Source organism: Drosophila elegans, unplaced genomic scaffold (genome assembly GCF_018152505.1).
Source record: "Drosophila elegans isolate 14027-0461.03 unplaced genomic scaffold, ASM1815250v1 contig_183, whole genome shotgun sequence".
Classification (NCBI taxonomy): domain Eukaryota; kingdom Metazoa; phylum Arthropoda; class Insecta; order Diptera; family Drosophilidae; genus Drosophila; species Drosophila elegans.
Window position 1 is genome coordinate 10,021,452 of NW_024545550.1, and position 25,236 is coordinate 10,046,687.

The 25,236-nt window shown below is 44.2% G+C and overlaps 7 protein-coding genes across 10 annotated transcripts; 4 read left to right on the forward strand and 3 right to left on the reverse strand.

Annotated features, from left to right (window-relative positions):
• Window positions 1-3,743: 3,743 nt before the first annotated feature.
• LOC108144200 (tyrosine-protein kinase-like otk) lies at window positions 3,744-6,437 on the reverse strand. The gene is made up of 3 exons (XM_017268870.1): window positions 5,980-6,437; window positions 5,411-5,904; window positions 3,744-4,752 (listed from the first exon to the last, which is right to left on the reverse strand). The coding sequence occupies exons 1-3, from the start codon at window positions 6,047-6,049 to the stop codon at window positions 4,012-4,014; spliced, it is 1,305 nt and encodes a 434-aa protein (XP_017124359.1). The 5' UTR covers window positions 6,050-6,437; the 3' UTR covers window positions 3,744-4,011.
• A 793-nt stretch (window positions 6,438-7,230) lies between these two features.
• Window positions 7,231-9,399, reverse strand: LOC108144194 (metallophosphoesterase 1). 4 transcript variants are annotated; one of them, XM_017268860.2, is made up of 6 exons: window positions 9,235-9,399; window positions 8,916-9,171; window positions 8,732-8,847; window positions 8,412-8,674; window positions 7,721-8,228; window positions 7,231-7,658 (listed from the first exon to the last, which is right to left on the reverse strand). In XM_017268860.2, exons 2-6 carry the CDS (start codon window positions 8,939-8,941, stop codon window positions 7,471-7,473), a joined length of 1,101 nt encoding a protein of 366 aa, XP_017124349.1. In that variant the 5' UTR covers window positions 8,942-9,171; window positions 9,235-9,399; the 3' UTR covers window positions 7,231-7,470. The 4 variants fall into 4 exon arrangements, with proteins under 4 accessions (XP_017124349.1, XP_017124350.1, XP_017124351.1 ...); XM_017268861.2 differs by having other exon boundaries at window positions 8,732-8,841; window positions 8,916-9,398; XM_017268862.2 differs by having other exon boundaries at window positions 7,233-7,658; window positions 7,721-8,201; window positions 8,916-9,397.
• A 297-nt stretch (window positions 9,400-9,696) lies between these two features.
• Window positions 9,697-15,161, forward strand: LOC108144699 (sister chromatid cohesion protein PDS5 homolog A). The gene is made up of 14 exons (XM_017269789.2): window positions 9,697-9,952; window positions 10,245-10,355; window positions 10,412-10,797; window positions 10,868-11,075; window positions 11,135-11,303; window positions 11,370-12,111; window positions 12,170-12,433; window positions 12,494-12,587; window positions 12,656-13,501; window positions 13,566-13,702; window positions 13,764-13,843; window positions 13,903-14,168; window positions 14,245-14,535; window positions 14,600-15,161. The coding sequence occupies exons 2-14, from the start codon at window positions 10,275-10,277 to the stop codon at window positions 14,690-14,692; spliced, it is 3,657 nt and encodes a 1,218-aa protein (XP_017125278.1). The 5' UTR covers window positions 9,697-9,952; window positions 10,245-10,274; the 3' UTR covers window positions 14,693-15,161.
• A 667-nt stretch (window positions 15,162-15,828) lies between these two features.
• LOC108144875 lies at window positions 15,829-18,128 on the forward strand. The gene is made up of 3 exons (XM_017270032.2): window positions 15,829-16,304; window positions 17,370-17,592; window positions 17,656-18,128. The coding sequence occupies exons 1-3, from the start codon at window positions 16,001-16,003 to the stop codon at window positions 17,756-17,758; spliced, it is 630 nt and encodes a 209-aa protein (XP_017125521.1). The 5' UTR covers window positions 15,829-16,000; the 3' UTR covers window positions 17,759-18,128.
• LOC108144874 lies at window positions 18,098-19,178 on the reverse strand. Its single transcript, XM_017270031.2, has 4 exons — window positions 19,131-19,178; window positions 18,654-19,073; window positions 18,310-18,438; window positions 18,098-18,252 (listed from the first exon to the last, which is right to left on the reverse strand). The coding sequence occupies exons 1-4, from the start codon at window positions 19,141-19,143 to the stop codon at window positions 18,098-18,100; spliced, it is 717 nt and encodes a 238-aa protein (XP_017125520.1). The 5' UTR covers window positions 19,144-19,178.
• An 85-nt stretch (window positions 19,179-19,263) lies between these two features.
• LOC108144912 (GTP-binding protein 128up) lies at window positions 19,264-20,820 on the forward strand. The gene is made up of 4 exons (XM_017270076.2): window positions 19,264-19,427; window positions 19,572-19,692; window positions 19,746-20,586; window positions 20,645-20,820. The coding sequence occupies exons 1-4, from the start codon at window positions 19,386-19,388 to the stop codon at window positions 20,745-20,747; spliced, it is 1,107 nt and encodes a 368-aa protein (XP_017125565.1). The 5' UTR covers window positions 19,264-19,385; the 3' UTR covers window positions 20,748-20,820.
• Window positions 20,821-21,143: 323 nt separating this feature from the next.
• LOC108144733 (DNA-directed RNA polymerase III subunit RPC2) lies at window positions 21,144-24,921 on the forward strand. The gene is made up of 2 exons (XM_017269829.1): window positions 21,144-22,093; window positions 22,150-24,921. Exons 1-2 carry the CDS (start codon window positions 21,211-21,213, stop codon window positions 24,678-24,680), a joined length of 3,414 nt encoding a protein of 1,137 aa, XP_017125318.1. The 5' UTR covers window positions 21,144-21,210; the 3' UTR covers window positions 24,681-24,921.
• The last annotated feature ends 315 nt before the right edge of the window (window positions 24,922-25,236 follow it).

Below are 25,236 nucleotides of genomic sequence, written 5' to 3' on the forward strand. Positions count from 1 at the left end.
ATTTATTAATATTTGATTTAATTTAATATATTAAAAGTTCACTTAATTTTTTTCAAGGATTTAAAACTACTTAGATAAATAGCGCTTGGATTGTACCATTAACCTGTGTTTACAAATAAAAACCAATACCAAATGTATTCTATTAATTTATTATTTAACTTTAAATTGTCAAATTATTTAAAACACATTTAAAAGGATTTAATACTTTATGAAATAAGAGGAAACACCAACCATAATTGCATATTATTAAGAGATTGCTAAATTGTATTATATTTAATTATTTTCACTGACTGAACCTGAATCTCTTCATTAATTTAATTGATTAAGTCCCCCCTGAAACATAAATTCAGTAATGCAAAATAAAGCTATCAGTTGTCGGCAATCAAACCAGAGTCACTATGCAAACCGCCCGCTGTCTCATCAACTGCCGTTTCCCCCGATTTTAAATCCAAACAATAATGCGTCTTAATGACCAAACCAAGAATCGGCTAAAATATGGGGTGGTCTAGCGGCCTGAGAGGAAATACATTCGTGGCTTGCTGTTTTACGAGCAGAAGTACGCGCGTGGCTTGGAGAACTGCAAGAGGCTTCCACTACCAATTTTGTACACTCAAAAAAATTTACAACTGAATTATATTTTAAAAACCTTTAAAATTAAAGGATAATGCTTTTATTTATTAAGTTTAAAAACGAATAAATTCTAAACATGAGTCCTGGATTTTAATCCATAAAATCTTATGCATAAAAAACAAAAATTTGTTTTGTTTATTGAACTTTAAGAATTAGTTAGTAATTTAATATATGTCTGTGATGCTAGGATGGAAAATTAAAATTAAATTAAATTAAATTAAAATTTAATATAATTTAAGGTCATTTTTTTTCATGTGCATCTAAGACAGTCCACGGCTTCTGTGCGATTATGAGCGAGTGGCTGTGTGTGTGTTTTCGTTTTATAGTTTTCCGCTTGTTTTTTTACGAGGCCTTTCAACCCCGCACAATGGAAAAGCAACCCAGGAGCCACAAAAACAATTGCAGCAGATCCTTGGGCCGGCGTTGACTGACACCCAACAGTCGTAAACTGCCGTTGCCATTTGTATAAACTATGTATCCGAGAGAGGGGTGGTGCCCCCCTCCCCCTTTTTCCCCCTTCAATCGCCGCCCCTGATTAACAGCCCCGGCCCTTTGTGATTATATCTGCGTGGAAATGCGTGTGTGCGGTTATCGAATGTTGGCCATGCCCACAAGGGCAGAAAGTAAGGAAAGGGACCATCCAAAGTTGGGCCTCCATTGCGCTTTTCCATATCCCATATCCCATATCCCATTTCCCATTTTCCATTTCCCAATGCCCGCTGACTCTGGACGAACGACAGTTATTGATGTCATAAAGTTGGAGATTTATGCCATGCCCTGCCTGAATATAGGGCTTATGTTTTGTTATATCTGTTGTTTCATTTTTGGTTCTTTTTTTGTGCCCTCCCAGATTTTTGGGGTGAAAACGATCGGACGAACCAAAGCTGCAAATGGTGTGTTAATAATATTGTGTTCCAGTTGGTATTCCAAGAGGGTTGTGAAAGGGTAATATGTTAATTGGATAAGTAAAAGGTATATTATTTTAGTTGACTTAAGAAGCCACAGCTTAATTAACTATTAAAAACTATATAATTCTGATTAAAGTTCTTGAGAAGTATAGTAAATACATTTCAAAACGATTCTTAGAGAAGCTCTTATTTGGCCCTAAAAAATCGTAACTTTCCAACTAATTTCTTGACAATCTCTTTCATCTTTTAGGTCCCTTCCAGCTAACCATTTAGCTTCCATCCATACTTGTTTAAGTTATTATTTCGAACTGCTTACCGTAACTCAACGCCTCACAATCGTATAATTTTATGGAGCATCTCAAAGTTGCAACGAATTCCGGCTAGAATCGAAATCCGAATGCTCCGCTAGCAAACATCAAACATTTGAAGGCATTAAAATAAATTTTAGTAACGCGGCCTTTGCGTAGACTAAACAAAATAAACATTATATGCAGCGTTTGAAGGTGTTTTTGGGCAGAGCCACAAGTCAGAGGCCCCGTGCGCACTTGCTATAAACAAATAAGGCGAAAAAAGTACCCAAAAATGGAGGGAAAATCGAAGAGGAGGGAAAACATCAGCGGAAGGGCCCCCAACAACAAGTTTTTAATGCATGTCGATGTCGTCGTCGCCGCCGCAGATCAAAGGCAAATCGTATATACACATATATATATATACATATATAGTGTTGCGAGAGAGGTTGGGGTGCTGCATAGGATACCATTCGAATGGGTTGGATTGCTGGATGGGTGGATTGGTGGATAGGTGGATAGGTGGACTGGTGGAAATGCAGGCAGGGGTGGTCGTTTAATTGCACTTGCCGCTTACTTTTTTATCTGCTTGCCTGCCATGGAGTAACCTGCGCATGTGTAGTTGCCTTTGGTTATTACCATTGCCTTTGCATTTGCCTATGCCTTTGATGTGCGCTGTTTATTCGAGCTCTATAAAAGACCATAAAATATGCATAAAACACATAGGCAATTGCGATTGAAGCCCTGAACAGGCATGAATATGGCACATGGAAATGGAAATGGAAATGGAAATGAAGCGATTAAGTGCAGACGCTGGCAATTGGAAAGAAATTGTCGTCGGCAATTGCGTTGAATTCACTTGATGATGGCCAGAGTAGATGACTTATGTTGACACAGGAGGGTGATTCTGGACCTTCAAAGGGGAAACATGACAGTTTTGTGTAATGAAATAATCAGAACACAAAGTGCAAGTTATACTGACATTTCAATACATTTAATATGTCCAATTGATTCAGAATTTAAATGATTTACTATTTCTTTTAAATTGTTTGATATTTCTTTAAATGTGAATTGTCCTTTTACATCAATGATCCATTTTTTCTTTAGACATTTTTAATAATTTTATTTATCAATTTAAGAAACATCTTTTGTTGCTTATATAAAATCTTATCACAGCTATTGGTTCGTAATTAAAACATTTCTATGCATTTTTAATAAAAGTAGTTACTTTAGAAAACTGGAAAGCTAAATTTACTTTAAATGCAATCAATCTCAAACTCAACACTTTTTTTTTAAGATACAGCATATTTAAAGAAATCGTAAACATAAGGTCTTCTTAATTTCATACATTTCTTGCCTTGCTAATAATTAATTAAAAAAATTCTACGAATTGATAATAAATCCAATTTAACACCTTCTTTGAATTTATAATAAAAGAAGTTCATGTTTTAGAATCTTAATTAACATACTTAGGAAACTGGAAAACTAAACAAAATTTATATAAAATCGAACTAAACTCAGCACGGTTTTTTTTAAATAAAATAAAATATATATATCACAATTCCATGAACTTCTTTTCCAGGACCTCAAGTACAAATCTAGATAACTTCATTGTAATATTTAATGAAAAAGCAACCCTCCAACTCCCACCAAAGAAATGCCAGAATGTCGAGCTAGTTTACGACTTTTTATAGGGGGTTGGGTTTTCCTGCTGCAGCAGCGGAGTTTTTCGTCATCCGATGCGTGCTGCTTTCGTCATAAAAAGCGCATAAAAAGCTGTTGAACACTCATCCGGGTTCCATGGGCTTTACGGCCGTGCCAAGTGGGCTACGAATTTACGATGGTGGAGCGGAGGAATTTTACGAGGTCCCCGCAACGCTTGTTCCGCCGCAAAAAAAAAAAAAAAAAAGAAAAACGATTGCGCTATAAAATAGGGCTCTATGAGAGCCATAAAATATTTATTCTACTAAAAAATAACTGTACATGGGATATATATACACACAGACACACACATGCATAAATACATATAGTAAATATAAACTAGATAAATATAAATACAATACAAATAGATTTCTGGCGATTTCACAAGTTCCTTTTTTTGATTCTCAACAACAAAAGGGAGTAACACTTCGAGGAGCATGTGACCGAGATCATGGAAACTGGCTGAGAAGGGGCACTTGCACTCCTCACACAATATCATCGGCCACCTGGGACTCCTGCTCCAGGATCACACTCTCCCTCAGTTTGCTCTTCAGAGTCTTGCTGGAATTGACGTCCGTCAGGCAGGGCTCGTTCTCCGGATGATCCTGGTGATCCTGGCCATCGGTGGGCCCATTGGCGTGGCCGCCATCCTCCAACTGGACCTTGCCCAGGTGACGACGGTAGCGGTACCACACCTTCAGGCCCAGCACCAGCACAAAGTACAGGAAGGCCAGGCAAATGATCACGATGATGATCCTGGTCACAATCGAATTGGAGGCGGATTTGCTGGACCTCACCACCAGCAGGACATCTTCCCGCTTCAGTCCCGCACTGCTGCCAATGGTGCAGCCATAGCGACCCTCATCCTCCGGCCGAACATTCCGTATCTCCAGCGTGCCGTTCTCCATCAGCAGAAAGCGTTCCGCATCCGTGTTGTTCTCGTTCAAATAGGTGAGATCCTTGTCCCACTGAATCGTCGGTTTCGGTTCTCCTACCGCCTGGCAGTGGATCACTGCTGTTCCAGCTTCGGCCACCTCAATGGGTCCCTCGGGTGGAACACTGAACTTGGGCGCCACCACCACATTGATGGACACGGTGGCACTGATCTGACCCTGGCTGTTGGAGGCCATGCAGGTGTACTGACCCCTCTGCTCATTGCTGACCTGGCTAAAGATCAGAGTGCCATTCTGGTCGGTCACATTGGCGGGCAGCGGCAGTTGGGTTTCCTAGAAGGATAAGAAGTAGGAGTTAAATGGGAGGTTCTTATGCAACAGTAAGTTGTGGTTTATACTATTCTAAAAAAAAAACAGAAGTCGATTCAAAATTTAAATGTTTTTAAACCGCAGATTTTTATATTTGAACATGGAAAATATTATTGCTTACAAAATTGAAGGACAAGAAGTAGGGGTTTAATGGAAAGTTCTAATGGCAAAGTACGATGTGTCTTATTATAAGCTTAGAAAAGTACAGAATTCGATTCAGAATTTAATAGTTTCTTAAAATCACACTTGTTTAATTGGTTTGAATATTTAAATTAAATTTTTTTAGAAGTCAAATGCTAAAATAATATTCTCTGTTGCCAGAGATATATACATATATTTGAAGACGGAAAATATTATTATTATTATTCATCTAAAATGTATATTTAGAATTTCTTTTTTCCAGAAACATGTTTATAGCAAAACAAACATTTTGATTTCTTAAGCATTGGCTCTTTTGAAACAAAGTAAATATTTTGTGACTGAAATGTCCTTTTATTCTTATAAATCAAAGTAACGACCTTTTCTTCAGGTAATCAAATATATATTTTAATGACTTTCATTTTAATTCGCAGAAATTTAAAATTTGATTACTTATCTAGTTGGCTATCTAGTGTTTACTCACCCTCATCCATTTGACTTGTGGCGGTGGGGTTCCCTGTGCCTTGCAGTGCACTTTACTGAGAGAACCCAACTCCAAGTTCTTGGAGGTGGGCTGTGGCACGAACTTAAGCTGTTCTATGACCACGAGGACTCCGGCAATGGAACTGGCTGCCGGGGAACCCTCGATGAGCAACTGGCACTGATACTGACCGGCATCGCTGGCCAGAACGCTGTTGAACTGCAGCGCACCACTGTCCCTGTTCAGGGCCACTCGCGAATCCTCGCGCAACATGGTCTCCAGCTGGGGTTCGCTGGTGGTGCTGCTCATCCTGCCCAGCTCCACTTGACGCAGTGTTTTGTTGTCCTTCCGCCAGCGCAGAATGACGCTGCTGCTCTGAAGATAGCCATCCGGCAGTTGATAGTCGCAGGGCAATTGCAAAGGACTCTGTTCCTTGATGGTTATCGAGGGTTGGGGTCCTCTCGCGATGCGCACATCCTCCAAAGACAGGGGCGCGGCTGAGGAAGGGTGAGATATGGGACGAGTTATGGAAACGAAACAAAAAGATGAGTCAGTCAGACGATTCAACTCACCGTAAGAGCACAAGATCAGGCAGCAGAATCCCAGGCCGCAGCTCAACAATCGTCTTCCGTTCAGCCCCATTTCGAGCCGAAGAACGAAGAATTCTTTTGATTTCACTTCGTACTTCCTTCGCTTCTTTCGCACAAAACCGGTGTGTGTGCTCTTCTTTTCTGCTTGTTTATTTTTCCGATTTTTAAAGGAATTCCGTTTGTCTTATGTTTCTCTGCCTTTGCCTTTGCCTTTGCCTTTGCACTACTTAGGTATTTTGTTTGCCTCACTTCATTTCATTTATTCCGGCCGGAGCGGAGAGCATTTGCTTTATGGTTATTTTTATGTTACGCACACGCGTCACGCTTTATTATCCTGCCGCAGACGCACAGCCCGGGGATCTTTCGAGCGATTTGGGTTCGAGTTTGAGGGAAGATGGAATCACTATCGCTGTCTGGAGGGCACAACCTTCCGCGTTCGGTTTCGGAACTCAACTGACGACGCCGCATCGGGCTAATTTAACGCTGCCAGCCGGCGCACGGTTCGCACATGCGCCCTCAATTGTACCCAGTATTACCCGGTATTTCTACACGGGTGCAGGGAGAATCTCTGCTACTACCATAACATCCACTGAGCTACTACCTTTTCGAATAAGTAAGATGGTAAAATAGTAGTGTAAATTATACGTTAATTTGGCAGAGTAAAATTCACCTATCAATCTATAAGTAAATATGACGTACGGTATTATATAAAAAAGTATCTTTCAGATATAGTATATTTCACAAAACTCTGCTGGATTTTACTACCACCACTAAATCCACTGAGCTACTACCTTTTCAAATGAGTAAGATGGTAAAATAGTAATGTAAACTATAAGTCAATTTGGCAGAGTAAAATGCATCTATCAATCCACAAGGTTTATGAGGTAAGGTTTTAATTAAAAAAGTATCTTTCAGATATAGTATTCTTCACTAACATTTGTGTGTCCATAATTGTCAATTCACATTCTTGAGTAAGTCTAAAGCTGCTTCAATATTTGAATTTTAATTATTTATACAATATATTTTTTTCAAACATTCTGTAAATAAAAATAATCCGTAAACAAACAAACAGACAACAAAATAAGACCATTTATACTTGAATTTTAAATTTTAGAAAACTTATTCTCATAATGAGAAATAACATACCCAAAATTAGAGGTATAGTACTATAAAATATACGGATCTGTGACTTAAAATGTTTTAATAATTTTAATTTAAAGCTGAAATTTAAACAAAAGTTATTTGGAGGACATGGATTACATTTATTTTCTAATTCAAAATTAATATTAGCAAATTTTGGACAAGGAAATTTACAATCAATTTCTATAAACAAATACTAATCAATACTATTCGAATACAGCCTACTTATCTAGGAAAAAAATTATATAAATTTTAATCTCGTTCTGAGCAGTATATACGAGCAACTCTTGAGAATCTTAGGCTTATTGTCCGTGAGGAAAGGGGTAATGCAGTCTAAAATTGAGGTATGGTCGAGACACGGTTGTACAGCGTCTGTCTTTTGGCCACGCGGAAAGGACATCGGGTCATCATCTTGAAGACGACGGCACCGCAGACGACGAACAGTCCCCAGAATACGTATGTGAAAAGCAGGATAAAACGATTTGGCTGCCACAGAACCGTGTAGCTTAGGTTGTAGTTTTCTAAAATCAAGATTAGGGTCAAGTTGAGCCTGAAACAGGTTTAAAACCATTGCAAAACTCACCCAACACCGCATAGCCAATGCCAATCTTAGACTTTCCCATGCGATACGAGGATGTGGGCACCATGATCTCCAAATAGCTGTGCTCCTGCTCTTTCAGGGCCTTCAGATCAAAGTGCCTCACGGCATTTTCATAGAAATTGATCACCTTGGTGGAGGGGTAAATAAATATTCTCGATTCGTGCCAGTGACCCGAGAAAATGATATGTGGATCCAAGTCACTGATGATGGCCCTCAGCAAGGGTCCACCGCCAATGAGCAGCGGTGCATGCGAGACGCCAATCCTCAGCCGATCGGCATTGTTATCCCTATCCGGATTGGTAAAGTCCAGCAGCATGCGGTTGATCTTGAAGAAGCGCAAGTGATTGTCATAGTCAAAGAGGTCTTCGCTCATGAATTCGTTCTCGAAGCGCCTCTGGTTCGAGTTGGATATGTAGTCGCCATTCTCGCCGCCAATATCATTGTCACCCGGCACATGGACGCGCTGAAAAAAAGCAGAGATCATCCGAAACTATTAGGTTTTAAGGGGTTATTGTTCATTAACATACTTTTAAAGTACCTATGTTAAACTAAGTGCTAACTATTTTAAATAGATGGAAAATTGTTATATGTAATTATCTCTTAGATTAGATTATTTCAATAGTTTAAGAAGTAATCATAAGGATCCTTACACATAATTATAGGGAACTCTTACCTTTTTGAACTTTTTGTTCTGATAGATTCGCCTGAATCGCTGCACATACTGCTTGTATTCCTGGGCCGTGGCTATATTGCCCTCGTCCAGCAGATCGCCCAGGAAAACGATGATATGGGGCTGCGTGAAGGCCAGAGCTCGCTCGAAGGTCTTGGCTAGATATCTATCCGAATCGTATCTGGCCAAGGGACTGTGCGAGGATCGATCATACGAGTTTCCCAGGATCTGGGGATCGGCGATGAGCAGCAGGCGGGTGCAATTATCTAGTTGGGAGAGCCGGTAAGTGGGTGTTCCTTTTTGGAAACTGGGTTACAACTTACCTAGTTTGCAATCGATTGGCTGCCAACTGGACTGGGCCATGTAGTACACTATGAACTCGTTAAAGAAGACCAGCAGCAACGTCAGAGCCACAAAGCCGCGGCACACTAATCTGTTTCTTTCGGGGATTACAATTGGTTGGATTAATTGCTTGGGCTTATTGGGATGAAGGCTATTTCGACCCACCTATTAACTACGCGCAAGGAAGCCATAATCCCGGCTATGCCACATCGGTTTGGATTGCTTGATTAATACTTTCGGTTGTCTGCTGCCAAATGCAAGTGGCTTACATAGCGTCTATATGCATACGGTCTATATTTAAATCTGCACTGCCCATGCAATATTTACGCAAGTCTGCTCATATTTTGGGGAATGTGGAGCTGCTGCAATGGACGGCGGTCAACTGGCCAGAACCGCCGCATCACCGATTTCAGGGCACACGCTTAATTGGATTAGACACATGGAACATGGAGAGCCGTTACAAACAGCGTGTTGCGCCTTTTACCTTTCTCCTCTGTCGTTTTGGCCATGCGCGCCATCGGCTTTTGAAAGCGGGAAATTCCGTTACAGCTTTTGCCGGCTGCAGGTGCCAGTAATTGTGCAATTATCTTTATCTAATGTTTGCGCTTCCTGCATTAATCGCGGAAGTGTGGCAACGCCACAGCTGTTTGCCAAGCACAACAAACAAATCTAGAGATGGGCGCGTGACAGAATCCTGCGGGACTTAGATAGTTGTTAAATCTTTACTAACTTTATGTGCTATGTACTAAGTATTGTTGATTTAGTACCAAATTTAGTACCGAAATCTTTTAGCTTGTTCACAATCAAAGAATGTTATAAGCAATACAAAATATGTAAAAATTGTAACGAACATATTCCGAGTATAATTCGTAACACGCAAAAACAGCTGAAATGCAATCGAGAAATAATCGCATAACAATCTGGCCACACTCCCGCGCAGCTTCTGGCAACGCTCCGTGCGTGGATTAATGGCGTGCCACTCCACATAAACGCTCCTCGGTTTTACCAATTTTAACAACATACATTTTAACAACATACGCGCCGCAAAACACCGCCAACGGGCGAAAATGTGTAAATAGCTTGTCACCGCGATTCCCTCCATAGAGCAGCAATTTCCAGGAGCCGTGCGTTTGGAGCGCAGATCGAGAGCAGCGGTTCGCAAAATTGCCAAAATTTGTGCCGCCGCCTGCCCGTAGTGAAAAGTAAGATTGCAAATGCCTAAAACTGCGTCGTTCACTTGCCGAAAACATTGAGAAACGGCAGAGCAAACAGTTTTAAATTTGGAGCTTTGTATTTTGTTGTTTGTGAAGCAAAAGAACTGCAATATTCGCCAGTGTGCGGCTGCAAGTGTGTGTGCGTGTGTGTGGGGCTGCGTGCGTGACTGTGTGCGTGATGCCACCCTCCGATTTTCCAATGTTATTTTGAGGGTCGCGTACATTAGTTGTTGTTATTACGCGCATTGATGCACCTGCCACTGAATCCTTGGAATACTAGCTTGCAGGTAGCTTTCTTTGGCTGGTGAGGATGACGGACATAGTGTACCCCACTGGATGTCGGCCGCTGGTCGAGGATTTGGGCACGGATGAGCTGATACGTCGCCTGAAGGTGAGTTATCCCGCTCTTGAAAAACTCCCTTAACTATGGATATATCTCTTGGCCAGACCCTCGCCAATGTACTGCAGACCATGGACCAGGACGACAATCTCTACCAGCAGTACATTCCCTTGGCACTCCACCTACTGGACGACTTCTTTATGCAGCACACTTCCCGCGATGTCCAGCTCTTAATCGCCTGCTGCGTGGCAGATGTGCTGCGCGTTTATGCGCCCGAGGCGCCCTACAAAGAGCAAGATCAAATCAAAACTATATTTAAGTTTTTCATCAAGCAACTGCATGGACTGAAGGATCCCCGTGATCCCTCCTTCAAGCGTTACTTCTATCTGCTGGAGAATCTGGCCTTTGTCAAGTCCTTTAACATGTGCTTCGAGCTGGAGGACTGCCAGGAGATCTTCCAGGAGCTATTTAGCACCATCTTCAAGATTGTCAAGTGAGCTGAGCTTGTCCTGTAGCTTAAATCATCTCTTCTGAAAATAATCAAATGATTGATATCTTTGCAGCGACCAGCACAGCGTCAAGGTTACTAACTTTTTTCTAGACGTGCTGAGTCCGTTAATCACAGAAGCCGATAATCTTTCGGTGGAATTGTTGGACCTCATACTGATCAACATTGTGGAGCCGTACAAATCTAACAACAAGTTTGCCTGCCAACTAACCGAACAACTGCTCACCAAAACAGGCGATGCTCTGGAGTCCACCATCAAAATGGTAATAGTTGGTTTGCCTGTGGTTCCCCAGTTTGCTTAAAACAAATCTCTGATCAATAGTTCTTCAATCGTGCTTTGGTCATGGATAAACCAAACACTAAACTGTCCATTACAAACAAAATCTACGATATCATCTATGAGCTTAACCGCATCAATCCGGACCTGCTGTGCGCAGTGCTGCCCCAACTGGAGAATAAACTGCTGTCCACAGACGATGCTGAAAGACTAAGTGAGCAATTTAGCACCGTTTTGGTTTATTTGAATATTAATAAACACATTTATTACGTTTCCACAGAGGCCACCACTCTTCTGGCCCGCATGTTCTCCGAAAAAGACTCACAGCTGTCGAAGAAGTACCAGAACCTGCTGAAAATCTTCTTCGGACGCTTCTGCGACATCACCGAGCCAGTACGCATCAAGTGCGTCCAGTCGTCCATGCACTTCCTGCTCAACCATCCGATTCTTCAAGCGGACATCACCGAGAAGTTGCGGCTAAGGAACCACGATCTGGACGAGGTTGTTCGCCACGAAGTGGTGATGGCCATTGTGGAGACTGCCAAGCGTGACTTTAGTCTGGTGCTTGAGGCGCCCGAACTCCTGGAGATCGTGCGCGAGCGGACGCTGGACAAGAAGTACAAGATTCGTAGGGACGCGATGAACGGTCTGGCCTACATCTACAAGCGAGCGATCTGCGAACCCAACGACTTGAGTACCGGACTCAAAGTGCGTGTGGACTGGATCAAGAACAAGATACTGCACGGCTACTACAAAGTGGGCTTGGAGGATCGGCTGCTCGTGGAACGCCTGCTCATCACCTGCCTGGTGCCCTACAAACTGGCTCCCGAGGAGCGCATGAAGAAGCTGTACCATCTGCTGGGCGATCTGGATGCGAACGCCACCAAGGCATTCGTGGAGCTGCAGAAGAACCAAATGAAGACCCGCAACACGGTCAGCGATTGGATCAAACTGCACCACTCCAAGGAGTTTACGCCTCGTGTGCTCAGCCAACTGAGCGCCAAACAGGCAAACATAGCCAAGTGCGTTTCGTAGGAGTCGCTGGCTAAGGGAATGGTAACTAATGTCGTGTCTTTGCAGATTGCTGCCGGATCCCCTGAAAGCGTCCGAGTACCTCACCCAGTTTAGCAACAACCTGCGCAAGGATGCCCAGCTACTGCGCTGCATCAACATTGTCCTGAAGCGAGACGTCAGCTGCCGGGAGTGCGCCGACACGATGGGTGTTCTGCTGAAAAAGCTGGGCGCCCACGTCCACTCGAATCTGTACTACAACACCGTCAAGATGCTGATTGAACGCGTGGCCTCGGTGATGGTCGACAAAGAATCCGTTGGCGTGCTTATTGGGTAAGCCGCCTGCAAGTGCTACCCTAATCTCTGGCTAAGTCCTCTTATCTTCCTGTTCAGACTCATTGAGCAGTGCATTGAGGGAGGTCCCATGTGCGAGGAGATTGGCATCTCGCCACAGGAAGCGGGCGAGCGCGGACTCAAGCTGTTGAGCGTGAGTTTTTTGATAAGAAAATGAAAGATAAGGAAATCCATATGCTTAAGTTGGCCCCTTACTTGCAGATGCTTTCCTACGTCTTCTCGGCTCACTTCTTCACCGACACTTCGCTGCGTCATTTGATTTCCCTGCTGAGCTACGAGCAAGACTATGTTGCTCCGCTGGTCCTGAAGACTCTCACTCATCTGGGACGCTATCAGCCACTTATCGACGACACCACTCCAGCCATTCTCGAAGAGTTGGCTCCGGTTTGCAAGGATTTTGCGCTGATCGGCACGCCAAAGCAGGCGAAGCACGCGGTGCGTTGTATTTTTGTGAACAGTCAATCGTCCGCAGCCACTGATGGAGCAGCGGGTGGAGCCGGGAGCGCTTCCACCACTACCCAGACTGTGCATCCTATTTTCAACGAGATCATCGAGACACTGCGCCTGAAACTGACGCCAAACTGCGAGTATCAGCGTACGAAGATCGTAACCCTGGGTCACATTGCGTACAACATGCCGCAGGCCTTTCTCACGCCCATTAAGAACATGATTGCGCGTCGGATTGTCAAGGAGCTGCTCATCCAGGAGGTGCCGGCGCAGCGGGACTACGATCTGCCCGAGGAGAGCGACTGGTGTGCCCAAGAGGATCTTCCGCCCGACACGCTGTGCAAGCTGGACGCCCTGAAGGCCATGGCCCGCTGGTTACTGGGCCTGCGCACCGATGAGCACGCCGCTCAGAAGACATTCCGCATGCTGGCCGCGTTCGTCAACCAGCGGGGCGATCTCCTCGGCCAGAACCGCCTTTGCGGTGCCGAGAAGTCCTGGCTGCGTCTGGGGGCTGCCTGCGCCATGCTCAAGGTCTGCGAGCAGAAGGGCGTGGGCGATCAGTACAGTGCCGAGCAGTATTTGCAGCTCTCCCAGCTGATGGTATGTAGAAACACTTTACATTTGCTTAACGATAAATGCCTACGTGAAATGGGAATTCCCTTAGGTGGATCCGGTTCCCGAGGTTCGGGAAATCTTTGCTCGCAAACTGCACAAGGGATTGGGCAGAAGTCTGCCGAGGAATTGCCTGCCCCTGGACTTTATGGGCTTGTATGTGCTGGCTGGTCTGGAGACTGACAGAAAGTGAGTTTTCTAGTTTGCCAGCGAAGACCCTTGAATAAGTAACGATAAACTATTTCAACAGATTGCAAGACCTTGTCCGTCACTATACGGAAACGGATGTAAACAAGCGTCGGGAATATCTCAAGACTGTGGCCATGACATGTAAGCCATAGCCCACTTATTTTATTTTCTATCCTAACAAACCTACAATGGTATTGCAGCTCCCGACAGCTCAACGGAGTCACAATCACTGCACATTTTACCTGACTATATGCTGGCCTTCGCCATCCCCGTGCTGGTCCACGATCCCCGCTTCACGAATCACGAGGACTACGTCCAGCTGCGCAAAATGGAGAAGTGCCTGCGCTTCGTGCTGGAGCCCCTCATGGCCAAACGGGAATCATTTGTCCACAGCTTCTACAAGCAGTTGCTGCAGCTGATAAAGCTCCGCGAGTTCAGTCAGGGCTCGGACAAGCGCGACAACTATGTATGCCTCTTAATCGTTAGCCTGTTTGGCCCCCTCTAAACGTGTATATATATATATGTATTTTTTCGGTTATCAGAAAATGTGGGCGCTCTGCGATCTCGCCATGTACATTATCGACTCAAAATTCAGCCCATTTGATGCCAACACGAGCACATTCTCCATGCCGCTGGCCCTGCCAGAAATGTATTATAAGCAGCCGGCCGTTGCGAATTTCCAAAACAATGAGATCTATATACCGCTGGACGTGTATACGTTGGGAGTCAAGTCCACGAGTAAACCCGCCACGACGGCCATGACAACGTCGCGAGCGGCAGCAGCTTCAAAGAGACCGGCGGAACCATCGATCCTAGATGATGACAATCCGCAGGTAAGTGATAGATTGAACAAAAATGTTAATAACTGGAAGCTGATTGGTATTAAATCGATTTCAGGAAAACAACCTGTTCGACAATATACGAGCGGCTGACACCACAGAGCCAATGGCCAAAAGAACGCGTGCGGGAGCCTCTTCAGCCAAATCATAAGGGCTGTAGGAGCAGCATGAAGCTGGATCGATCGCATACTTGTTAGTTTAGTTACGGTTAGTCTAGGCGCCTAAGTTAACTAAATATTTAAGACGTAGGGGAACTACAATAGCTGTTAAACCGACACTACCTAATACCTACACCACGCAGATCATACTTAAACCCCCAAAATTCGGATTGTTCAATTTTGCATCCCGGTTGTACCATATTCAATTTGTGAGATAGACCAAAAACGCAAAGCTCAGATAATGTGTCGTATAATCTGTTAAACACTTCAATGTAAAAGTAATTATTTATCAGTTTTTAGATGTTTTAACCTGTTTTTTTTTTAAGGTGTCCTATTCTTTTATTTTTTTAACCTTTAGTTGTAGGCCTCAATGAATATCGAATAATTTAAGGAAAGTATATCGCGCATTAGTTGAAGTACGGAGTGAAGAAATGAAAACGTAAACAGAGCCTTATTAAGAAATTAAAATAAACTTTTCTATGATCGCAGTTAACTTTTAGTTAATATAAAAATACATCATTTATAACACATAAACATACCGCGTTAGAATCGACAGGAATGCATTGAAAATGCATTGAAAAAGAAAACTGATAACGTTGTACGGATTGGATCGAAAACAAAACAAAGATAAAGATAAAATGAATACACACACATTTAACATTAAAAAATGTAAATTTAACTATTATTACTGTTTTTCAATTACAAATAAACATATGATTATTATTTAAATGTTTCAAATTAATTATAAATTTCTATTTCTGGGGAAAAATAAAAATTAAAACCTTTTAAAAGTTATATATTTGTAAATAATGCTTGCAATTATTATTTCTTTAATTGTGTTTTATATTGCTGTTTGATATATGGCGATGAATTCATGTTTCTAGTTAAAACATAGTCTGTATAATAAAATGTAAAAAATGCTTTAAGGAAAATTGGGAAATAAATTAAACAAAACTGATTTTTTCTTAAAAATAGTGATTTGGTTGAATAACAAAAACCTGACCATATGATAAGGTAAGGGCTAAAGAATATTTTAACACATCGTTCTCTAACGAACTATCGATAAGCAACTTCCGATAGTTCATGGTGCATCGAATTTATCTTTTCCCACCACTATTTCCAATTGCATTTTCGGCGTTGTTTTTCTTGTGGGGGTGTGACGTATTATGTTGTTGTTTTTGTAGTTTTGTAAAGTAAATCAACAATTGTTTTGAATAATACAAAGTGAATCGTGCTGCCGGGGGGCCATTTAAACAAAGAAGTCCATTTCAAAACAAAACTTTGGCCGGCAAAACAACAAAATGCAGGTGGAAGCAAACGCTAATGGCTGTGACGTCACGGTTCGAGAGCAGCAGAAAAGCAACAAAACCAATGGGATTTTCTCGACGGCAGTCAGAAGCTCAAAAACCGGAGAACAGAACGCACGGATATATACCTCCACGCCGAAGACCTCCCATCATCCAAAACTTCAGCAGTACGTGGGCGTGCCGAAACCCACGGAAAAGGGGCGAGTGGGTGTGGCAACCGCCTTCGATCCGCTGATCAAAAAAGTGGCTCTTCTCTTTGGCATTCTCATCATTGGCTACAAAAGCGTCATTTTAACCAGTAAGTGGGTTAAGTTGTGGGTCCTATTGGGTTTCTATTTATTTATATACCCCCTGTAATACGCGGGGGTGGGTAATTCAAGGTTGCAATTGTCGGCGATGACGACGTCTTCGCTCGTTTTGTTTATATTTGCTTTTCGTTTATAAATAGTTGAAGTTCGTGTGATCTCATAGCTGTTGGTGTTTATTCTCTGTTCTCCCTGCAATAACCACCCAAATAGCGAATAAGTCTATATAGAGAACGTTAGATTGTTTGTTGCGCATTTAGCCTTCTCATTTGCATACGTTTTATATCTGAAAAATAGAGGCTAAAGAGTGATTAGTTGCTTCATCTTTTGAGCAGAGAGTGATTAGTTAGTTAATTGTTTGCCCTACGGTGATTAAGTATTCCTCTTTGTTGGGCTTAACGGTATTTATCAATAGGGTTTTCGTCACGCGACACATACATAAATACATACAAGTAAGGCGGTACCGCTAGAAAGACCAGGAAAATAACGAATTTTAAAATTCTGACGATTCAGCAATCTAGCCGTGAATTTGCTGCAGGTTATGCATTAGGGTGGCTCAAAAAAAAAACAATTATTCATTTAATAACAAAGTTGGTAATCAACATTTATTTCCAAAACTTTAGAAGGTCAAACATTAAGATTGAACTTTCTCAGGAATAAAAGTTTATACGAGCATTTTTCATTAATTAACTTTTTTTAAGTTTTTATAGTAATTTTTCTAATGTTAATTTTGTTTCAACTTCCAAATATTTGACATTTTTTTTAAATAATTAATTTGTAACTCGTTTTATAAAATTTTCTTTTACGGAGTAGCAAAATTGGTTTAGTTTACGAGCTTATGCACTTCTGTATGTGTCTTTTTTGACACATTCCTAATTCATCGGACAAAATGCTTAGATCTACTCATAGATAACATTTCTAGTTAGTAAATTCGACCCACCCTATTTATAAACCTTATTTTTTTTGACGTGTTTATCGGGCCAAGACTGATAACACGGAAATCAATAAAACGACCCTCAAACTGAGATACTAACGAGTTCTCTGTGCTCTCTTTGCAGTGCCATACATCAGTGGCGACTCCATCCAGGTGCTGAGCCACCAGTTGCAGAGTCGGTGGAATGAGGCCTTGGTGTGGGCCACCAGTCACCAGCTGGGCTCCCGGCTGAGCCCCCTACTGTGTGGCCTCTTGGTGGCCGCATTCGCTTACGGAATTGTGTACTTGGACAGCGCGGTGCCCGGCGTCAATCCGCCCTCGCCCTTCTCGCCGCGTTCCAAGAAGCGGTAAGCTCCCGGGGTCTGACCTTTTATTATTTAATACTCATATTGTCTTTTCTCAATTTGCAGTTTCCGTGAGGAGAAGACCGCCTCGCTGCACTTGGGCTATTTGTGTGCCCTCTTCTGTGGATTTCTGGTCACGATCTTCATGTACTTTGATTTGTACTCGTAAAAACTATTCCTTCCATTTAGACAAATAAGCTCACCAGTATTAGAATTCAGTCGCCTACTTTGGAATTTGTATTTATTGTAGTCCTCGTAACTGTGCAATGCTCCTGAAGAGAATCGTGAAGGGGTATTTTGAAGCTAACTTAGTTCCTAGGTACATTAACTTTAAGTTACTTACTTACACTCTATAAATTATTCAAGTTATCAAAACTATAAAAGTACAAAACGGAACATTTCGCTGTAGATTTTAGGCCAGACCAGAAGAGTTAACATATTTATATATATCGTCTGGCCTAAGAATCACGAGAAAACTGTATATGGAAATACCTTACTAAAATATAAATTACTTATGCACATTGTTTTGCATCAGAATATACGTTGTCACATTTTCTATGCGCATAAATTGTTTCTGCCAGTCGATATCGCTTACCTGGGCGATCTTGAACGTTTGCAAGCGGTTGTCCCCAATAAATTGGCCCACGAGATGAACAAAGCAGCCTGTTAATGGGTCACAGATGAATTTAAGTATTCGATCAACCAATCTTTTTACCTTACCTGGGTTCCATGATTTTAAATCACTTTCAAAGTCATGGTATATGCCCTGCAGAATGGGTCCCGAATTTTCGTTTCGCACAAGCAGAGTGTGCTCTCCTCGTTTTCCTTCAATAATGCGCAGAAGTTTACCTGGAATTTTATAAATTGTAATCGAAATTCTTAAATTTAAAAATCGTAGCTAAATAATTTTATAATAAGAAGTCTAATAGCTTAAATTATATGGTCTGATTTTAAGTATTAAATATTTTAAACATATCCTAAAAACGAAAGGTGAAGCTTGTTTTTTAAATCTTTGTAAATAGTGCTGTTGAAAAAAAGCTATAGATTAACATATTCAAGCCTACCGTAAACATTCCAAATGGCGTTAATATCGGGATAGGTTTTATGGGTTTTAAGACAAAAATCGACCCGACCAACCAAGCTAATTAAATTTCGTCCTGGCTTGGACATCGGACAACTTGGCAACCCTTTGGGTTCTTCCTTTTTGACGTTGAGCTCGAAACTGGACTTTTGCAGGGTTTTTGGAGTTGGAACGTAGACAAATTCCTGCTTTGGCCGCATTTTAGGCATTTCCTCGACAAAGCCCTCGTACTTCAATTTATTGTCCTTCTGGCAGACACTTAATTTGGTTTGTCGCAATTGGCTGTTATTTTTGCGAACAAGTTGAGCGGCCGTTGGAAAGCTAAGATTCAATTGGGAGGCATTGTTGGCCAGTTGATTCTTGAATTTGGCCTGGCTGTTGACCAGAGGGGTTCGAGGCTTGCCTTGAGTGGGAAATACATTTTTTAATTATTTATAAGTATTTTATTTCTTTATATTACCTTTGGCGAACATTTTGGCGCTAACGGTTCTGTTCCAATCAAAGTGACCATTGCCACTCCTTTTAAATAATACCATTAAATACCAACTACTAAATATACTAACCAAATGCAGTGTTGGTCAATGCTGGCTGGCTTTTGCTTCCTTTCGCACACTGTCGCCTGCTGTCCACGCGAGAGTTTTATATTTTTATTTTTACATGCCGATTTGTTGATTTTTTGGGCTTTTAGTGGACCGCGTTTAACTGCCAGCCAGCCATGAGCACAATTTTGGAGAAAATCTCGGCCATCGAGTCGGAGGTGAGTGGGTTCATAGAGCACCAGTCGATTGTATTGAAACTAACCTGTCTTGCATTCACCTTCCCCCGCGGATTCCCCCCCTGGATTCCCCCTGGATTCTTCTTAATTCTCCGGGTTTTTTCTTGGATAAAATCGGATTTCTAGATGGCCCGCACCCAGAAGAACAAGGCCACCTCGGCGCATTTGGGTTTACTGAAGGCGAAGCTGGCCAAGCTGCGACGCGAGCTGATTTCCCCGAAAGGAGGCGGCGGCGGAACCGGCGAAGGTGGGTTCTCTACCCTAATTGCCATCAAATCACTAACAAATCAATTATTCCAGCTGGTTTCGAGGTGGCCAAGACCGGAGATGCCCGAGTGGGTTTCGTGGGCTTTCCCTCCGTGGGTAAATCCACGTTACTCTCCAACTTGGCAGGCGTTTACTCCGAGGTGGCGGCCTATGAGTTCACAACGTTGACCACTGTGCCGGGATGCATCAAGTACAAGGGCGCCAAGATCCAGCTCCTCGATCTGCCCGGAATCATTGAGGGCGCCAAGGATGGCAAGGGTCGTGGTCGTCAGGTGATAGCCGTGGCGCGCACCTGTAACCTCATCTTCATGGTTCTGGATTGCCTGAAACCGCTGGGTCACAAAAAGCTACTCGAGCACGAGTTGGAGGGCTTTGGCATCCGGCTGAACAAGAAGCCACCAAATATCTACTACAAGCGGAAGGACAAGGGCGGCATTAATCTGAACAGCATGGTTGCCCAATCCGAATTGGATTTGGATCTGGTGAAGACCATTCTGTCCGAGTACAAGATACACAATGCGGATATAACGCTGCGATACGATGCCACCAGCGACGATCTGATCGACGTGATCGAGGGCAACCGCATCTACATACCCTGCATCTATCTGCTGAACAAGATCGATCAGATCTCCATCGAGGAGCTGGACGTCATCTACAAAATCCCGCACTGCGTGCCCATTTCGGCGCACCACCACTGGAACTTTGACGATCTGCTGGAGCTGATGTGGGAGTACCTGCGACTGCAGCGCATCTACACCAAGCCCAAGGGCCAGCTGCCCGACTACAATTCACCCGTGGTGCTGCACAATGAGCGCACCAGCATCGAGGACTTTTGCAACAAGCTGCATCGCTCCATCGCCAAGGAGTTTAAATAGTGAGTGCGGTTTGCTATCCACTTAACACGATTTTTCACATTCTTATCACCCTTTTAGTGCGCTGGTTTGGGGCTCATCCGTGAAGCATCAGCCGCAGAAAGTGGGCATTGAACACGTTCTCAACGACGAGGATGTTGTCCAGATTGTGAAAAAGGTCTAGACTCTGTGCAACGATTACAATTTGATAATTTGATGGCATTTTTATTGGAAAATAAAAACGAATGTGCTTTAAATCTGTTCTCTTCTGTATGATTTTAGTTAAAGAAATTATTTAAGCTTAAGGCTTTCAGTTTTGCTATAAAATATTTTAAACACAATATTTTTTAGACGAAAAAAATTAACCAATTCCTTTTAGCAGTTACACCCAGTAAGAGTTTGACTTATTTTGGGAGAACCAATTAACTTATTGATAATAATAGGATATTTTAAAAACTGCAGGTTTTAAAGATACACATTTTAAATATTCCCGCCATTAAGTTCACAAAAAACAGCTAGATTTGGCGGGAATTTAAAGCTACTCTGTTAGCACTGTCAGTCCTGAATTCGCTTACTAACACTGAACTAAAGTGCACGCTGTTTTGTTTGGATTTGGATTCGCTTTAAGTAAATACTAAATAATAGGAATGGTGGAGCTGAAGATGGGCGATCACAATGTGGAGGCCACCGCCTGGGAGCCCGGCGACAGCAAGGACTGGTCGATGCCCATCAAGCCGCTGGCGGAGAAGTGGAAGCTGGTGCCGGCATTCCTGCAGGTAAAGGGTTTGGTGAAGCAGCACATCGACTCCTTCAACCACTTCATCAACGTGGATATCAAGAAGATCGTGAAGGCCAACGAGCTGGTCACGAGTGGAGCGGATCCGCTGTTCTACCTGAAGTACCTGGACGTGCGGGTGGGCAAGCCGGACATCGACGAGGGTTTCAACATCACCAAGGCGACCACGCCGCACGAATGCCGCCTGCGGGACACCACGTACTCAGCCCCCATCACCGTGGACATCGAGTACACGCGGGGCACGCAGCGCATCAAGCGGAACAACCTGCTCATCGGCCGGATGCCCCTCATGTTGCGCTGCTCCAATTGCGCCCTCACCGGGAAATCCGAGTTTGAGCTATCCAAACTGAACGAGTGTCCCCTAGATCCGGGTGGCTACTTTGTGGTCCGCGGCCAGGAGAAGGTCATCCTGATCCAGGAGCAGCTGTCATGGAACAAGATGCTCACCGAGGACTTCAACGGGGTGGTGCAGTGCCAGGTCACCTCCTCCACGCACGAAAAGAAGTCTCGCACTCTGGTGCTGAGCAAGCATGGAAAGTACTACCTGAAGCACAACTCCATGACGGACGACATACCCATTGTGGTGATCTTCAAGGCCCTGGGCGTGGTCTCCGACCAGGAAATCCAGTCGCTTATTGGCATAGACAGCAAGTCGCAGAATAGGTTTGGTGCCTCCCTGCTGGATGCCTTCAATCTCAAGGTCTTTACGCAGCAAAGAGCTTTGGAGTACATGGGTAAGTTTCTCTGCCCCACACCATGAAATCCTCTTCCTAACACCTCCTTCATTTAGGCTCCAAGCTGGTGGTCAAGCGCTTCCAAAGTGCCACCACAAAAACGCCCTCGGAAGAGGCGCGCGAGCTGCTGCTGACCACCATTCTGGCTCATGTGCCTGTGGAGAACTTCAACTTCCAGATGAAGGCCATCTATGTGTCCATGATGGTGCGTCGCGTCATGGCCGCCGAGCTGGACAAAACCCTTTTCGACGATCGCGATTACTATGGCAACAAACGTTTGGAGCTGGCTGGTTCCTTGCTCTCCATGATGTTCGAGGATCTGTTCAAGCGCATGAACTGGGAGCTGAAGACCATTGCCGACAAGAATATACCCAAGGTGAAGGCGGCCCAGTTTGATGTGGTGAAGCACATGAGGGCGGCGCAAATCACTGCGGGACTGGAGTCCGCCATAAGTTCCGGAAACTGGACCATCAAGCGATTTAAGATGGAAAGAGCTGGTGTGACGCAGGTGCTGTCCCGCCTGAGTTATATATCCGCCCTGGGCATGATGACCCGTGTGAACTCGCAGTTTGAGAAGACGCGCAAGGTGTCCGGTCCGCGTTCACTGCAGCCCAGTCAGTGGGGCATGCTGTGTCCCTCGGACACGCCCGAAGGCGAGGCTTGTGGTCTGGTGAAGAATCTGGCCCTAATGACGCACATCACCACCGAGGTGGAGGAGCGACCTGTGATGATTGTGGCCTTTAATGCTGGCGTGGAGGATATACGGGAAGTGAGCGGCAATCCCATCAACAATCCGAATGTCTTTCTGGTCTTCATCAATGGTAATGTCCTGGGACTGACCCTGAATCACAAGCACCTGGTGCGGAACCTTCGCTACATGCGCCGAAAGGGTCGCATGGGCAGCTACGTGTCCGTGCACACATCCTACACCCAGCGATGCATCTACATACACACGGATGGCGGTCGTTTGTGTCGCCCGTATGTAATCGTGGAGAACCGTCGTCCGCTGGTGAAGCAACATCACCTGGACGAACTCAACAGGGGCATTCGCAAGTTTGACGACTTCCTCTTGGACGGACTAATCGAGTATCTGGATGTGAACGAGGAGAACGATTCGTTTATCGCCTGGAACGAAGAGCAAATCGAGGATCGCACTACGCACCTGGAAATCGAACCCTTCACTTTGCTGGGAGTCTGCGCGGGTTTGGTGCCCTATCCGCATCACAACCAGAGTCCCAGGAACACCTACCAGTGTGCTATGGGCAAACAGGCGATGGGAATGATTGGCTACAACCAGAAGAACCGCATCGATTCGCTGATGTACAATCTGGTGTATCCGCACGCTCCTATGGTTAAATCAAAGACCATTGAGCTGACCAACTTTGACAAGTTGCCGGCGGGTCAGAACGCCACGGTGGCCGTGATGAGTTACTCAGGATACGACATTGAAGATGCGCTGATCCTGAACAAGGCATCAATAGATCGTGGCTATGGACGCTGCCTGGTCTACAAGAACTCCAAGTGCACGGTGAAGCGCTATGCCAATCAGACCTTCGACAGGATCATGGGTCCGGTGAAGGATGCCCTCACCAACAAGGTGATCTTCAAGCACGACGTCCTGGACACCGATGGCATTGTGGCTCCTGGCGAGCAGGTCCAGAACAAGCAGATCATGATCAACAAGGAGATGCCGGCGGTGACTTCGATGAATCCGCTGCAGGGTCAATCTCCGCAGGTTCCCTACACCGCTGTGCCGATTAGCTACAAAGGACCAGAGCCAAGCTACATTGAGCGCGTGATGGTATCCGCCAATGCCGAGGAAGACTTCCTAATCAAGATCCTGCTGCGCCAGACGCGTATTCCCGAGATCGGGGACAAGTTCAGCTCGCGGCATGGCCAAAAAGGTGTGACCGGTTTGATTGTTGAGCAGGAGGACATGCCGTTCAATGACTATGGCATCTGCCCGGATATGATTATGAACCCCCATGGTTTCCCCTCCCGCATGACGGTGGGCAAAACCCTGGAGCTGCTCGGCGGCAAGGCTGGTCTGTTGGAGGGCAAGTTCCACTATGGCACAGCCTTTGGGGGCTCCAAGGTGGAGGACATCCAGGCGGAGCTGGAACGGCATGGCTTCAACTACGTGGGCAAGGACTTCTTCTACTCGGGCATCACTGGATCGCCGTTGGAGGCGTACATCTACTCGGGACCCGTGTACTACCAGAAGCTGAAGCACATGGTGCAGGACAAGATGCACGCCCGTGCCCGCGGACCCAAGGCGGTGCTCACCCGTCAGCCAACGCAGGGCAGGAGTCGCGAGGGTGGATTGCGTCTGGGCGAGATGGAGCGGGACTGCCTCATCTCCTACGGCGCCAGCATGCTGATCATGGAGCGTCTGATGATCTCCTCGGATGCCTTTGAAGTGGATGTCTGCCGGACCTGCGGCAGGCTGGCCTACTGCTCCTGGTGCCATTTCTGCCAGTCGTCGGCCCATGTCTCCAAGATATCCATGCCGTATGCCTGCAAGTTGCTCTTCCAGGAGCTGACCAGCATGAATGTGGTGCCCAAGATGATTTTGGAGAACTATTAGTGAGATTGAATTGCCTGAAACCGAATAAAATGTTTGTTATTGTGTAAGTTCTTTGAAAGTTTGTTACCATTCAACTTGGTTCCATCCACAATTTGCTGAAATATTTCTGTTCATCGCATTTAAGTACGATTTTTACATATTTATATGGCTACCGCGACCAAGTTGCAAATGTCAAAGTTAAGAGGTTCAAACGAAGTCAGCGGAAGAAAATCCCTATTAAATTTTAACGAGGTCCTGTTAACGAGGCAGCTTTTATTTTGCAGAGTTCTGTGAGCTTACAGGACTTCTAAGCTGTAACAAAAAAGGACTAAGCTGTATTTTATCGCGCCTGTTATCCCTTTTTAAAGGCGCGCAGGATAATTAGTTGTGTCTGTTGTTGTTTGGCATCAGCTTTGGGCCTAATTTACAAAGTCTGTGCCGGCAAAAAACGATTTATAAGCACAAGCAGGCTGTTGAGCCTGGCATTCGTTTATTGAATTTAACCCTTGCTAACTCTTCTGTTTTATTTTATTTAATTAATTATTAAAGAGAGAGGAAATATGTGACAAATATAACT